Raw genomic sequence first — 16,251 nt, forward strand, 5'->3', positions numbered from 1 at the left:
AGTTCAGTATTCAGTAACAATCATAAAGATAGGCTCTGTATTGATAGAGAAATCATCATCTTAAGGGCGCCAAATGGTGGCCACAGTTTAAGCGGGAACATCTTTGTTATTTTCTCGGACGCAAAGGCTATAACAGGTTAGAAAGCAAAGTGCTTCCTTGTCCCCTATCTTGCATTTACAAAAAAAACAGAGAGATTTGAAAGATCTAATGCTACGGTAAAAACAAACTCCTATTGCCATTTACATTACCCTGTAAAACAAAATTTAGCATGCTGAGGTGCACTTGACGATCTGCCCCAGGCTTGCAATAACAATCAATATATAATTTTAACTGATTCTTCCACCATCATTCTTGTTTTATCTACTGCTGGCTGGAGTCTCTGGCCGATGGTTGAGCACTGCTGCTCTCACCAAGCTCACTTTTACACAGCGGACAAGAAGCATTGATCTTCAACCACTTATCCACGCAATCCACATGGAATACATGGGAACAGGGTAGCTCCCTCAGCTCATCATTATCAGCATACTTATTCAAGCAAATACAGCAAATCTGTATTGAGGTTAGAAAAGAGAAATGAGCATATAGAAGTGAACATTAGTCTCACCTCGTACACATAAATATACAAAAGAAAAGCTACAAATAATCCATTTCAAGGAAGAGACAAGATATAATCATGATGTGTATGTATATCTAGGGAATAGTCGCTTCAGACTTCAATGACATGAGTGCATAACCAATTAGCTTTGGCATATATATGTGTGCATCTCATGTAAACTTGGCAGAAAAGATGGGAAAAGGAAAGCATTCCGTTCCACAAATGATAAATAACTGTCTAGTTCCTATATATCTTAAGCACCGGCTTGGATTTTCTACTGGATACTAAGAGCTTCTAGTTAGACAAGAGAAAATTATCATACATCAAATTCACAATCATGGCTTTGGGTTACTCTCCTTGTCATTGTAAAAGTCTACCATTAATTTAGAACAGAAAATTTTTCTCCTTGCCTTTTGTCAGCCCCTTGAACAAAAGCCATACAGGGCAAAAGTGTACAGAGGTTGAGCTGCTTGATTTAATTATAAGAAAAAGAAATCATGATATATGTGGAATTATTGATATTCAGAACATGAATGGGACCGAACATAGTACGTTCATAAATGAACGAGTACCTAGAGGCCTTTATAGAACTCACCGCATCTTCTCCTGATATTGCACGCTCCTTTTCTGTCCCTTCAGCCAAAACACCACCTTCACCAGTCCCCGAGTTGTCATGATCATTGACACTCTCACTCTTCTGTAACTTGAACTTGTATATTGGCAAACTATTAATGGATTCCGTGGTGGCTCCCCTAGTTTGAGAAAAATCCTCCCGGAAACCTAGGAGAGATATTATGCAAGGCAGGCAGCAACAAATTGTTGCACATAGTATGAATGGCATTGCATATCCTATACAGCTAAAAGTAAGGAACACTATACATAATCTGCAAGGAAGCCAAGAAATATCTAAGGAATTCTACCAAGGTAAAATCAAACAGAAGACAAAGAATAAACGTCAGCAAGTCATACTTGTACAATTTTGGAGCATCAGTAGGAGTTGAGTGACCTCCAAAAATCCAAACGTTGCCCACAACAAACCACACTGCAAAGAAGCAATCTAGGGCCATCTTGAAATGGTCCATCAATCCATTGAGCCTGAGAATCAGAAGTCAAATCACTAATGAGAATATCTACAAGTTACAAATGCAATCACCGAGTTTCATGACAAATAACATTAAATAATTGGAATTCTTCATTCCAGTTTCTAATACTATGTAGGTCCTTCAGTATAATTTATTTATCTAATTTTCATGTTAATTTTGCCATTGTAAGTTACTGTGCAGTAAACAATCCTTTTCCATTTTGATGACACCCTAAATGGATCCTCTTTAACTTTTAACATAATAGGCTTGTGATATCAAAACTACCAGTTAGAACAAGTTAACATCATTAGTTTTACGGCCACAACCGAAGCAATCTAATGAGCTCCGTGCTACATATTCTGAATCTCACATCTAATTTTGTAGATAAGTATAACAATAAATAATATATCAAGAAATAGTGAGAAGACAACTAAAAAGGACAAAAAAAATGACAATTTTTCTAATGCATGCCCAGAGTTTAGAGCTGTCCCAATCCAAAATGTGAGAGACAAAAAGGTACTTTCACTTTTATTGAATAATTGTAGCTTAACTTTTGCAAAGAGCAAACAAACAATTCAAGTTCCAGCAACAACTTAAGCACCTTAAGAAAAAGAAAGGTCCTTAGAATGATGACATAACATCATATGGGACCAACTGGCAGGAACTTCTCTAGGAAGGATAATTCACAAGAGAAACTGTCATCAATTTATCAAAATTTAGGGGCACGGTTGCCTTTAAATACAAAGCAACCAACCTAAGGATACAGCCCAGGTTTTTTGGGACTATACTACCTGGCCCTAAGTCAGTAGGAACTTATATTAAAATTAACAGCATATTTGGTAAATAAATAAGAAGAATAACTTGCAAAATTAACCAAAACTGAAGTTTTTCCTTGCAATTCCTGCACCAGTTTTGCAATGCATACTGCACAACAGTAATCACCATATGGGAACAAGATAATTACTAGTATATAGAAATGGATAACCCAAAAGAACTTAAGAAAATAAGACATTACCGTGAACTTTGTCTGCCAGTTTGACCATTTGCTATGGCTAATTCTGAGCGAAAATTATCCTCTTCTGAAGCTTGAGTGACAGAAATGGCTGTATACGATGAAGTGTCAGGAGGATTGTTCTGGGAAGAGCCTTGATGAGACTGATGAGAATCTTGCTGGCCACTCTGGTTGCGGTTACGAAAACGCCAGTAAAGAATGGGAAGTGTTGCAACACAACCAGATGCATAACCCACAACCCATGCAAATAATGGGGCCTGCGGATTTTCATTTCTTGACAATGACAAAACAACAATAGATGCTATAATCTGACCCACAGTGACAAATAGCTCAATAGAAATCCATAACCCAGAGTTCAATGGACTCCTGCGCCGACGGTCATATCCATCACCTCTCCTTGCAAATGTTGAATTCCTAGAGTTTAATCTATTTAAGGAAGATGAAGAAGATTGATGTGCACTGCTAGATCTATCTTCATGATAAGGTAAGTCTATATCAGGAGGCTGACCATTGTGAGATGAGTTTGATGAACCATCTTCATTTCCTGTTATGCTAATTATGTGCTCATGATCATCATGGCTGTCCATCCGTTCCATCAGCAATGGATACTGATCAATTTGGGTGGGTATGGTACTATTTGGTTCAAAAGAAGTAGTGTCCATCTAAGCCTGACAACCGACTTAGAAGGCATGAAAACATCAGTTAGGGATATTTCTAACTATCTGCTTAAAATCTCCCTCAATCAACACTCAACTTATCTGTTGCCCTCAGTGAAGAAATCAAAGCAACATGAAACACTTGCAACTGCAAATCATTTTAGACTTCTCGAATGTTGTCTTTGCTTTTGCTTTTATTTTTTTAATTTTTAAATACAGGCTGCACCAAAACAAAACTAACATAAATTTCTAAGCTTTTCACAAAGAACTAATATCAATAACATATGTATGACAACAAGATGATCATAGTACTGCATAAGTGAAAAATGATCAGGCCAGTCACTGAAGACTTGCAAGGATATAATTTATTAAGATAATGCAATACTTACTGAGAATGATGCAGATACACACATCAAAAACTAACAATATCTTGATTAGAAAACCTAACATCACAAACAAATCCACAAAACATTAATAATAAGAAAATCCTTTGCATGAATTGCCATAAAAGAAATTGAATTATTAAGCCTGGAATAATTCAAATTAACCAAGTACATTACATTTCAACTAAATCTTGATTCTTTTAAGCAAGTAAAATGATGATCAATAGACGGCAATGCACAAAAAAATAAACATACATAAACCATATAAAATCTATTAGCAGTATCAGTTTTTTTTAAAAGAAAACCTCATAGAAAAAAACCCATAATCCAAAGAGTATGACAACAATACCCTCATAACAAATTCAGCTAAAGCTTGGCATTTTTTTTATAACATTGACTTGTACAGACCAACAAAATCAATACCACGAGAACAAAATTTAAAATACAGTAATAAATTTGCAAAATCAATCTATGCAATCATAATCAACATAAAAAAAATAATAATAAAAAAAAACCTTCATAAACAAAATTTACTTTACCGGATTTATATAATAAAATAGGCTAATGCTTTCAGACGCTCAAAGAGAAGGGCTTGAAGCTAAGTTTTATTTTCTTTTACTTTCTGTCATTTTCTCGAGAAAATTTAAGCGTCAGCTTTCTACTCCATTTCTTTTCGCTAACGCCAGCTCTCCGGCATAGAGGGAGAGCGAAACGTTTTTTTTTTTTTTTTCTTCTCTTGTTTTGTGAAGAGAGAGAGTGTGTAAGATTTGGATTTGGTAGTATAGTAAGAGGATTTAGGACCCTTGGATTTGGGAAAGATGAGATCATCAAGGCGGGGCGGGGTCTGTCGAATTCTGTGATCTAACGGTTGTTATTGGCATGGTCTTAATTGAGGGACTACTTGAATCTTAAGATCCGACGGTCAAGATAATTCTTTTCTAATCGTAATGAATATATTAATCGGATGATAAGAATGTCTTCTACCTTCTTGCAAAAATTATATTCAATACAGCTTTAGATTAGTTAATAATGTTTTCTCCCAAGTTTTGTGTTCTCACGTGTTATCACTAGTGTGTTTCTACATAATTTACACTATATTTTCTATTAATTCCTTTTAACATTTCTCGACTCTCATTGAAGGTTTCTCCTCATTCATTATCCTTTGTGTTTATTGAGTTTCTATCATATGTAGAGTTCTCAGTCTTTATAATTGTTATATGTGGCATTTTTTAGCTAAAATTTAAAGAGCTAAAGGGAGATTTAAGACAAAAAAAAAAAATTAGCTCTACTTGTTCATTAAACAATATTCAACACTTCATTTAATAATCTTAAAAGTTGAGTTGCTCTAAATCGAAAGAGGGTGAAAATGAAAAGTGTCGAATACATTAATAGTGGAAAAATATTTAATTTTAAACCCTTAAATATAGTGGTTGTAAAAATTGTATTGCTTAAATTATGAAATTTAAATAAAGAATTTAAAGTGTCTAAACAAGAGAAGATAGTTACTATTTTTATTTTCCGGTTAGAAACAGAGAGATTTTTGATAACTTTCTAAGAGGGCTCTCTAGACTATGTCAAATAATTTAATGATTATTAAGAAATAGCCTAGGAATCATTTGTTAGATAATATTAATTTCACTTTTATTCTCCATGTGCTTACAACTCAATTACAAGGCACTAAAGTTAATCCTTAAAGAAAATGTAATTAAAAGTTGGATTTTCATTTTTGGGTTTGCTTGAGTTTAATTAGCAAGAAATGTAAGAGATTTGGTGGCAAGCGATTATGAGAATTAGAATCATATATGAAAAGAAAAAGATTGAGAAAATTATATGCCTTATCTATTTCAATATAACAGAGACCCATATATATACAAGAATGACTTTCTATAAATGGCTCATTTAACCCCTATTAATGAGCTATTCTAATAAGGATAATTACAATATTTACTCCATAAATCTTGTACTACAATTGACTTTCCTAACACTCCCCCTCAAGTTGGAGAGTGGACATCAAGAACTCCCAACTTGCATTTCATGTTACCAAAGGCTTCCTTCCCTAATGGTTTAGTAAACACATCAGCAAGTTGTTCAGCTGAAGGAACATATTCAATTGTGACTGAACCATTTTGAATCTTGTCATGGATAGAATGACAATCAATTTCTATATATCGGGTTCTTTCTGAAATACCAGATAGAATGACAATCAATTTCTATATGTCGGATAATAGTCAAGTAAATTAGGTGTCCCACAAATCGCCTATAAAGAGATGGATTTTTTAACAATTCCCCTTCCTCGGATAGCTTTATATTTTGTTCCATGGGAAAATCCACAGGTTTAGCTCCTAAATATCCACCATCTTTCATGATTTCCAAAGCATATTTTCTTTAAGAATGAAAATACTTTTCTTTGATCGAGACACCTAAATACCCAAAAAATATTTCAAGTTCCCCAAATCTTTGATCCGAAAACGATTGTGTAAAAATTGTTTAAGATCAGAAATGGCAAAAGGGTCATTACCAGTTATGAGGATGTCATTGACATAGATTAATAAGGTTATGAATGACTTGTCTTTCTTATATGTAAACAATAAGTAATCTACCTTAGACTGAATAAATCCAGCATCTTGAATAGTAGTAGAAAACTTTGCAAACCATTGACGTGAAGCTTGTTTAACCCGTACAAGGACTTGTTGAGGCGACATACAAGATCCTCCCCCTGTCGCTGAAGACCAGGAGGAAGAGACATATAAATCTCTTCGAAAAGGTCACCATGAAGGAATGCATTATGGACATCAAGTTGGTGAAGAGACCAATTTTGAGTAGTTGCCAGAGCTAATAAGCAGCGTACGGTGATCATTTTTTAGCAGTGGGTGAAAAGGTGTCATGGTAATCAATACCTTCTAACTGTGTGTAACCTTTTGCAACCAAACGTGCTTTGTAATGTTTAAGAGATCCGTTTGATTTTGGTTTGATTTTGTATATCCAACAGCAACCAATGGCTTACTTTCCAGGAGGTAGAGGTGTGAGAGACCATGTATTGTTGGCTTCTAAAGCAGCCAACTCAGATTGCATTGCTTCTTGCTAATAGGGTTCAGTTGCAGCTTCATCATAGCATGCTGGCTCAACATCATTAATAACAGCAGCAATAAAAGAATGATGTTATGGTGAATAACGAGCATAAGAGATATAATTGCAAAGAGAATATCGTGTACCTTTATGTGGAAAAGATGACGAGGGTGACACTGATTTGGGAAATGTGACTTGGTTGTAAATATAATCACGCAAACTTACAGGAGGAACATGAGGTTATTGAGAATGGCGCAAGGCTGCTGACGGTGATAAAGCGAAAGTGGCAGAAATAGGTTCCATAAGTTGTGAAGAGGGGATCTCTAGAGTAGTATTATCGGGAATGACAACAGGTATAGCTGAATGTGTGTCTGATGAGGAATGGGCAGTAGATTCATATGGAAAAATGTCCTCATGAAAAATGACATCACGGCTAGTAAAAAAAAATATTGAGTTTCAATATTATATAATTTGTAAGCCTTTTGGCCTACTAGATAGCCAAGAAAAACACAACAAGTGGAAGGGAAATATTCATTCTGCTGTTGACAAGTAAATTTGGAGAAGAAGTAATATGATCACTTGCATTGCTATCAATTATAAGTGCAGGTGTGGACAAACCTGGAGAAGTTTTGGCGATGTTTGCCTTAGGAGTATCTGATTGAGATGCCCCATGTCCACCGCATAATAGGCGTATATGTTGCAATCAGAATCACCACCCATTCATAATGGGACTAAACTGCTGCATAATTGGTGCCTCTCTGACATTATTAACTGAAGATTGATTATTCCAATTGCGCTTGGCTGTCGTAGGCTTGACATGCCCAGGGGGATAACCTTTTAACTTCCAACATGTTTCTTTTACATGATGATCTTTGTCACAATAAGAACAATGTAACGGCTTGCAATTGAATGAATTAGGACGAGAAAAAGAACCTGATTTGTGTCGAGCGCCAAAGGCCATTGGTTCATCTTTTCGAACAGCCATGGCTTAAACTTCCATTGTCTCACAAGTTGTGCCCAAGTTATGTTGTTTTTTTTCTTGAATAATAGAAGAATAAGCCTGTACAACATCAGGTAAGGGATTCATTAAAAGGATCTGACCACGTATAGTGCTGTAAAACTCATTCAATCCCATAAGAAATTGCATCAATTTGTGCCTTTTACTGTCTGCTCCACAAGTGCAAACAACATCATTATAAGAGCCTAATTCATCCCATAATTTTTTGAGTTTGGTGTAATAAGTCACAACAGTAAATTGATCTTGAGATAGACATACAATGTCTCTCTCAATCTGAAAAATCTATGGTGCATTGCTTTGAGAAAAACGACTTCGAAGATCTTCCCAAACTTCATGGGCAGTGCTACAAAAAATAACGCTATCTGCAATATCAGGCGTTAAAGAATTAAGAAGTCAGGACAACACTATGTCGTTGCATTTCCTCCATGCTACTTAATCTGCTGGTTTGGTTATGGCAAATGGTGCCTTAAGAGTTCTATCAACAAAACCCAATTTGGATTTTGCATTCAAAGAGATGACCATGGCTCTACACCATGTCAAATAGTTATCCCCATTAAGAGATTTTGAAACAAGAACCATTCCAGGATGATCAGAATGGTGAAGAGAATAAAGACTATTAAAGTCTGATGAGTTTCCATCGCTAGTCATGATGGTAAGAATTGAAAAAATTTAAGGCAAAAAGGATGTATCGTTACTGCTCTGATACCATGAAAAGAAAAAGATTGAGAAAATTATATGCCTTATGTATTTCAATATAACAGAGACCCATATATATACAAGAATGACTTTCTATAAGTGGCTCATTTAACCCCTATAAATCAGCCATTCTAATAAGGATAATTACAATATTTACTCCATAAATCTTGTACTACAATTGACTTTCCGAACAATATAAAACCTCAAAGTTCCTCTTATCAAGGGTTTCATCGATGAAGCAATTAGTGAGTGGGTTCAAGTTTTCTATGAGACCTTCTTGAGTTTTTTTACTTGTGTGGTCGAGTAGGTCATGTGCAAAGAGAATATATATATGTAAATGCTTTGTAGGCAATAAAGGAAGATATGGTCTAATTATAAGACTTGATTTAGTTTCCAGTTTATGCAAAGAAAGTCCTCTACATATATTATTCATTCTAAAATTTATCCCGACTGTTTTGAATGAGGACTTTTCCAACCTGTTCCTTTTCAAGAATTTCAAAGTTGTTGTGTTTAATCTAGGGAACCTTAAAGCTTTAAGCCTTAAAAGGTTCCAAAGCATCTTTTACTAAGAAAATGGGGATGTTATTAGAGGAGATGTTTGTTTAGCTATTTCTTCTTTAGTAGTTATCTCTTACACAGCCCTTATTCTTAAAGTGCAGAACTTGGTGCCCAGGCTAAATTCTTAGTTTCCTTTACTAATTTCTCTCTTTTAGTCAGCTTTCGTTTTTAATAGGAGCATTTGTGAAAATTTTCTTATAACTCTTAAGGCTTTTCAGTCAAGACCAATAAATCTAAGAGTTTTCGAGGTATAACAACTAAAATAAATATAAACAAAGCTTATGATTGTGTTGATCGATAGTTCCTCTAAAAAGTGCTTTTAGATAGGGGTTTCATTCTGTGCTTTGTGCACAAGGTTATGCAGTGTATTACAGTAGTATCTTCTGTAGTCTTGACCAATAGTTCTCCCGTTGACCCTTCAAGAAGTCTTAAACAAAGTGACCCACTATCTCTTTATCTCTTCTGTCACGACCCCACCCGTGGGCCCGTGACCGGCACTAGGGAATGGGTAGGCTTAAGGCTACCGAAACCCGTAGTAAGCCTGACACTCACTGATTTAAACAAATCTCATCTCAAATTAATATTATTAAAACCACAAATTATCTTAATAGTTACACTTTACAAAATTACTTCGGTCTACCAGAAAAACTAGGCGAGACCCGAAGCTCAGAAAATTTACAACTGATACATCTACTATTTACTACTGCGGAGAATCTAAGATTTACCAATTTACATACTAAATCAAATACATCACCCGATGATGAAGGAGTCGGGTTACTGAATAAGAGTCGCAGGAGAACTAACAAGTCACGAATCAAAAATAAGAAATGAGACCGGGTCTAGAGTGAGTTAAAATCAAATAATCCCGGGGACTATTGCATTCTTCTCGGAAAACATAGATTATTCAAATCAGATATCAAACCATACTATAATCATACCCTACTATTTCCTTCACATAAAATATTAATCATTCGAATCAAAATATCAACCATGCACGTGAAATACAAATCACATTATAATCAAATACCATAATAAATAAATAAATAAAAATATATATTTACTTTTACGGGACGAGTGGCTCGGTAGAACCCTAAACCCCAAAATCTAGTAGCCATTCGGCTCTCTTAATCCAATAAGACTGGCAGCCCGAGAGCAATGCTCGACCGGGGACCTTACCTCCAGTCCGGTCACTAAGTATCCAAATAAGAAATCTAGTAGCCATTCGGCTCTCTTAATCCAATAAGATCTGGCCAGAGAGCAATGCTCGACCAAGGACCTTACCTCCGGTCACCGGTCACTTAAGTATCCAAATAAGCCGGCCCGAGAGCAATGCTCGACCAGGGACCTTACCTCCCGTGAATTTACATAAATCATCCCGAGAGCCATGCTCACCGTGGCAAACCCATGAAAATCTTATTACATGTCCATGATCATTACCGTGCGCATGCGGTCTGATAACCCATCAGGTGGGCATGTTCTACAAGCCACGCTTCCCAAGACACAATCATCCATTTAATAAATATCATTGTATAATGAAGTCATTCAACCATATCAAATTAATGATTAACAATTAAGAGTAAAACATCGGGCAACTCATATGGAAAATCGATTATATATGGTATTATCATAACATTACTATAATAATACTTATATTACCTTTAATAATGAATAATTCAGTTGAAATTATTTACGTTGCGATACTAATAACCATATTAAGCATGAACTTTCAAAATAGCATATTAAAATCAAACTTAGCAATAAATATGAATGATTAAATGACTTTAACTCATAGAATTGGGGCGACCTCCTAGCTCGCTCCGGTGCCTCGGTTGGAGCGAGCCGAATGCATGATCATCTAATCACGGAAAACAATTTATCAATACGCTCGGACAATCGATCATTAATCCTAGGTCTAGACTCCTAGGACTGTCTAAGAATCTCGACTCGGAGAATTCTCACCGAAAATCCGGCAGAACCTCCCCTACAACACGAACATTACCCCCCGTAAAACGGGTCCAGGACTGCCGGGAAGAACACTTCAAATACTTAACGATTCAAACAATAGGAGTCGGGTCCCCGAACTTCACTATTTCCGACCGCCACACGCGAAATCGACTATGGCGGCCAACCGATGACAAATATTTTGACTCACAAATAACATCAAATACTCAATATAATCCAATAAACACAAATAACCAAGAATTTCTAAAATTAACGGGCCAAAGAAAATTACCAGGGCGCTCGGTCGACTACTTCCGGCCGGAGTCCGATCGACGATCCGAATACACCATCGGACTCACAACGACGACAACCGATGACGCGATCCCCGCTTCGATTTTCCGATCCGACACCCGATCGTCCGGGAGAAATTCTACGGACGATCACGGCCGTCAGTTTGCAAACGAAGTCCGATCGCCCACGAAACCAGTGCCATCGCGAAGCTTGAGCCGAGGAGAGTCGGGATACGTCCTCCCGATCGTCCATCCTCCGGCCGGATCTCGGCCGGAAAAACCCAAAAATGCCGGCTGCCACCATTTTCTCTCTCCACCGGATCTTCCGCTTCCGGCCACCACTCCGACACCGCCAAAATAAAGCCCTTGCAGAGAGGAGCCGATCGCCACTGACTACGGCCGGCCAATCACCGGGAAGCGCACGGAGCGGCCTGCCGGAAGGCTGCCGCCCGCTGCGATTCCGCGCCTACCACTTCTGCCATTGAGCTGAGCTGCATGCCGCTGCCCGCCCAACAGACGCCGCCGCCTCCGCCCGAGCGCTGCTGCCATCGCGTCCTCCTCTCTCTCTCCAGACCTCTCTCTCTCTCTCTACCTTCTCTCTCCCCGATTCCATTTCTTTCAATATCGACATTAGGCCCCCGAACTTTTCCTTATTACAACTTGGTCCCTCAACTTTCTTAATTACTTACAATTTCATCCTGCAGAATTCCAATTTGACCCCCAAACTTCTTTTTAGCCTTTCAATTAAGCCCCTAACTATTTAATTTGGGCCAAATCCGAATTATTGAAAATACACAATTACAAAAATACCCCTGACCGACATATTTATTTACAAAAATACCAAGCTCACAAATTTCCATTAAAACCCCATAAAAATAAAATTATACTTTTAATCCTTATTCCAAAATAATCCTCCAATTAAATCCTACACACAATTAAATTAAATAATCAATTTCCAACTTAAAATTTAATACTACTAATCAATTATAATACCAATTTTTTCAAAATTGTTTTATAAAAACATCCTTTATAATTTCTTCCAAAATTTTCCAATATATAATTTTACTTATATAAATATGCATTTGGGAAAATTTGAATAGCCAAAATATAATCATTTCTCAAATAGTTTACTTGAATAAAAATAAAGCTAAAATTAACTTAAATAAAAACTCACTATTAAATATATAAAAAAAAATTCCGGGTGTTACATCTTCCTTATGATCTCCAATGCTATATCTTTAAGATTCAAAGAGTTATTGATCATTATCTAGTTAAAAGGCTTAAGCTCAATAAGCATTGCATGTCTTTATCCTATATCTTGTTACCGATGAGACCATGTTATTTGGAAAAATCTCCTTATGAGAAGCCTATGCAATTAAGAAGATCCTTTATCACTATGGTTAGGCTTTTGGTCAAAGGATAAACTTCTAGAAAACTTCTATCTTTTTTGGCAAAAAAGTGGAATTAGATACTAGAAGGACTATTGTGCATCATCTTAATATGCAGGAGAGCTGATGAGAAATATCTAAATCTGCTATACCCAAGCATTAAACTTTATAATTCAAAAAAAGTTTCTAAGACACAAAGTTGGAAGCATGCCTTGTTGTCCCATGAGGAAGGGAAATGATGGTGAAATCGATGCCAATAGCCATTCTTCCTTACACTATGTCTTATTTCAAACTCCCAAATAGAGTTTATTAAAAGATGAATAAAATCCTCTCTAATAATCCAGTAATAAAGGAAGTATAATTCTTGATAATTTGAAGGTCCTTATATCCAAGTTTAAAAGTGGTCTAGGGCTTCAAGAAATGAATGCCTTCAATCTAGCACTATTGACAAAGCAAAATTAGGGACTCCTTTTTAATCCTAGTTCCATTTGGGCCCAAATAATGAAGGCTCCATATTACTCTCAAGGAGACTTTTTGAATATAAAAAGAGCACCCAAAACCTTGCTGAGAGTTAATGAGCGAGCATTATATGTTGAATTATCATATTCGAGAAAAGCATGATAACTAAGTCAAAAATCTAAGTATAACAAGGAGTCTTAGAGACCAAGTCATGGTCAGACTCTAGCTGAATAGTCTGACCTGACCTAGGATTCTATTATACGATCAAAAGGACTAATCCTAATAGGATTAGGGCACCTTACATTTGTAAGATCCTACTCCTTATAGGACTTAGAGAACTTCAGTCTCTAAATAAGAGATTGAGACACAACATGTCATATACATTCTAATTTACATGTTTACAATACTTTATACCACCTTAAAGCTTTATTGACTTAGCCATCGAAATCAGTGGCTAGACAATCCCGTTTGACATTTTTTAGCCATTATTTTAGATACTCTAGAACTTGGGTCAGACTTGAAGATTTTTTTTTTAGCTTATTTCATTTGATCAAATTAACATATCTTGCTTCATTAAAGGAATAACGAATAACATTACCTTGGATTTTAGATATCCTTGGTCTTACAAATTCCTTCAATAGGCCTAGGACTGTCAACATATAGTGGTGGCTATTTTTTTTCTACCTCTAGACATTAGATTGTTGATGTTTTGATTAGTATTTTTACCCCTCAAGAAGTGAATACTATTATTCAAATTCTAATAGGGCCGGCCTCTAAAGAAGACATTTATTTGGCATCAGAGCCGGAAAGGTATTGTAACAGTTAAGGAAGTGTATCATAACTTTTGTAATGAAGTTGGCTTAGCCTTTATGCCCTTTATGCCTCCACTTTTTAACTTGTCGTGGTTTGTGTAAATATGAAGAGATTTGAAAAAAAGTGGAAGAAGATATCCATGAAGAAGTTAAAAGTAAGAAATATTTTTCATTTGGATTTTGATTGTCATTTCTAAAATTATATATATGCCTTTAAGTGATTAAAAATAACTTTTAGACAAGCCTTAAAATATGATTCAATTCAGACAGACTCAAGGTTTCCCAAGCTCGAGGAAACAATTGACTCTTTGTTAAAATATTACATTTTACTGTTTATCTACTTCTAATTTTATGATATAATATTGACGTATTAAATTATTAATATGTCTAATCAATTCATTACTCGTGATAATGAAAATCAAGTAGCGCTGGAGCACTTACAGCTTCTTGAGAATGGGTTGGAATTCTTTGGGGAATTACCATATGGAAGCCCACAAGGGGCGTTGCCTCCTTATAAAGGCATCACCCCTCAAAATTTTCAATGATTACATCAATTTGATAATTCTCAGTTAGATTTGATTGGCTGTCTCCCAAAACCTTCAATAGTTAATTAACTTTTGATTCTTTAGGTACGACAGGGTCCCCTTGTGTATTTGGAAAGTGAACCTCAAGCTCTGCTACTGGGTGCCGAGAGACGAGAAGAACTTCAAGAATGTAAATTCCAGCAGAAATTAAACTGCTACGAACTAGTATGAAAGAAGAAAGTATTTAATTGTGATAACATTGTTACATTGTAATTATTTCATACATATATCACTCTGATATGATAAATAAGATTCAAACTGATACATTCTGATAATATATATATTACTCAAAACAATTTTTAGGGCACTAAAGTCTAACATGCCTGCACATTACAGTAAATTAAAAACATGTTACTGATAATGGAAACAATGCTTCACAAGTTAGCAAATTTGGCAAACACTGGATGGTTATGGCAGTTGAGTGCTAACCTCAGATGTACCATTTCGATTGTTCGCGTCATAAAACTCTTTGCTTGTTGTGGATCCACACTGAACTATTAATTGTTATTCTCCGGCAAGTTTTGGTATTAGTTATGTAGTTTTAGAAAAAGAAAAAAAAAAAAAAAACCAACAACCTCTAAATAAAATAATAAAGATTTTTTTTTAGTTTAATTAAAATTTTAAATTCAAATTTTAGATATATATAAATGCGCTAAAATTCTGAAAGTAATATTGTATCTTCCCTGAAAATTTTACCCGATACGTTTTAAATTATTTAAACTAATTTTAATTAAAAAAAAAAAAGAATGATGGTAGCATTAAAAATTGTCAAAGAAATTCAATGGCCTAATTTTAGTTCAACATGGATGTTAGTATTGCTTATAGCACACAAATTAACAAATCACATGCATTCATAATCACATGTATCTTCGTTTGGTCACTAATTTCAGAACAATATTAGACTCCTAGCTTTCTTGCTTGCTTAAGGTTGTTTCTTATGCAATTAATCTTTGCAAAATTCTAACGAAGAAGAGGTAAATGGATCGGATGATTCGAACAGAAGGATAAGTTTTTAATAAAGACTACTTGAGAAAGACAAAAGGAACAACGCTTCTTGCTGAGTGTCCATCAATTAATGCTACTGTCTACCATATCGAGAAAGCTAGAAGTCATCAGCTCATTTTTAGCAAGCTCAGGTCTTTGTAACTGTTTCGTTTAACAGAAATAGACAAGTTCTATGGCTCAAGTGTGGTTAATGTTATAATAATCTTCACCATATGTCAATATTAGATAGATGGAGATTACAATTCTTTCATTCTTTTTTTTTTTTTTTTTTCATAAGGGCATTGCCCCTTGTTTTCAAGGTGGCTTAGGTTTGGTTTTTACAAGAACAATTATCTTAAAATAGGTGAGTCTCCTAAGTGGGTGATGCATAAATATGTAAAAATTTATATAATTGTTGATAAAAAATCTAAAAAAGAATCAAATCTAAAAGAGTTGAAGGATATAAAAGATATTATTGATATATATATATATGGTTAAACTAAAAAAATTGGAGGAGGAGGAAAAGGGAGAGAGGCCCTTTCGAGGCCAACCTGGCTTCGCTCCTGATTAAGGACATGTTGTTTTCTTTTAATAAGACAGAAGATCAAGGATAAGGAACTTAACGTGTGTAATTAATTGATAAGAACAGAGGTTTAGTCCAAGTATTTATAAAGATTTTGTAGCATATATATATATATGTATATACATATATATGGTTGCGGAAAA

General features: G+C 35.4%; 1 protein-coding gene across 2 annotated transcripts; it reads right to left on the bottom strand.

The window, feature by feature from the left end:
* Positions 1–9: 9 nt before the first annotated feature.
* LOC8271335 (E3 ubiquitin-protein ligase At1g63170) lies at positions 10–4,497 on the bottom strand. 2 transcript variants are annotated; one of them, XM_048377524.1, is made up of 6 exons: positions 4,269–4,497; positions 3,736–3,789; positions 2,694–3,566; positions 1,566–1,691; positions 1,192–1,480; positions 10–550 (listed from the first exon to the last, which is right to left on the bottom strand). In XM_048377524.1, exons 3-6 carry the CDS (start codon positions 3,350–3,352, stop codon positions 362–364), a joined length of 1,263 nt encoding a protein of 420 aa, XP_048233481.1. In that variant the 5' UTR covers positions 3,353–3,566; positions 3,736–3,789; positions 4,269–4,497; the 3' UTR covers positions 10–361. The 2 variants fall into 2 exon arrangements, with proteins under 2 accessions (XP_048233481.1, XP_002517522.2); XM_002517476.4 differs by lacking the exon at positions 3,736–3,789.
* Between the last annotated feature and the right edge of the window lie 11,754 nt (positions 4,498–16,251).

This window comes from Ricinus communis, chromosome 8 (assembly GCF_019578655.1).
Source record: "Ricinus communis isolate WT05 ecotype wild-type chromosome 8, ASM1957865v1, whole genome shotgun sequence".
Classification (NCBI taxonomy): Eukaryota; Viridiplantae; Streptophyta; class Magnoliopsida; order Malpighiales; family Euphorbiaceae; genus Ricinus; species Ricinus communis.

What these genes read in the sequence shown, in the direction of transcription:
- LOC8271335 (XM_002517476.4), bottom strand. Translation starts at nt 3,352, where the DNA reads ATGGACACTACTTCTTTTGAACCAAATAGTACCATACCCACCCAAATT. An exon ending in GATGCTCCAAAATTGTACAA is followed by an intron (nt 1,481 to 1,565) that starts GTATGACTTGCT and finishes GCTTCCTTGCAG; the next exon opens with ATTATGTATAGTGTTCCTTA. An exon ending in CAATATCAGGAGAAGATGCG is followed by an intron (nt 551 to 1,191) that starts GTGAGTTCTATA and finishes ACCTCAATACAG; the next exon opens with ATTTGCTGTATTTGCTTGAA.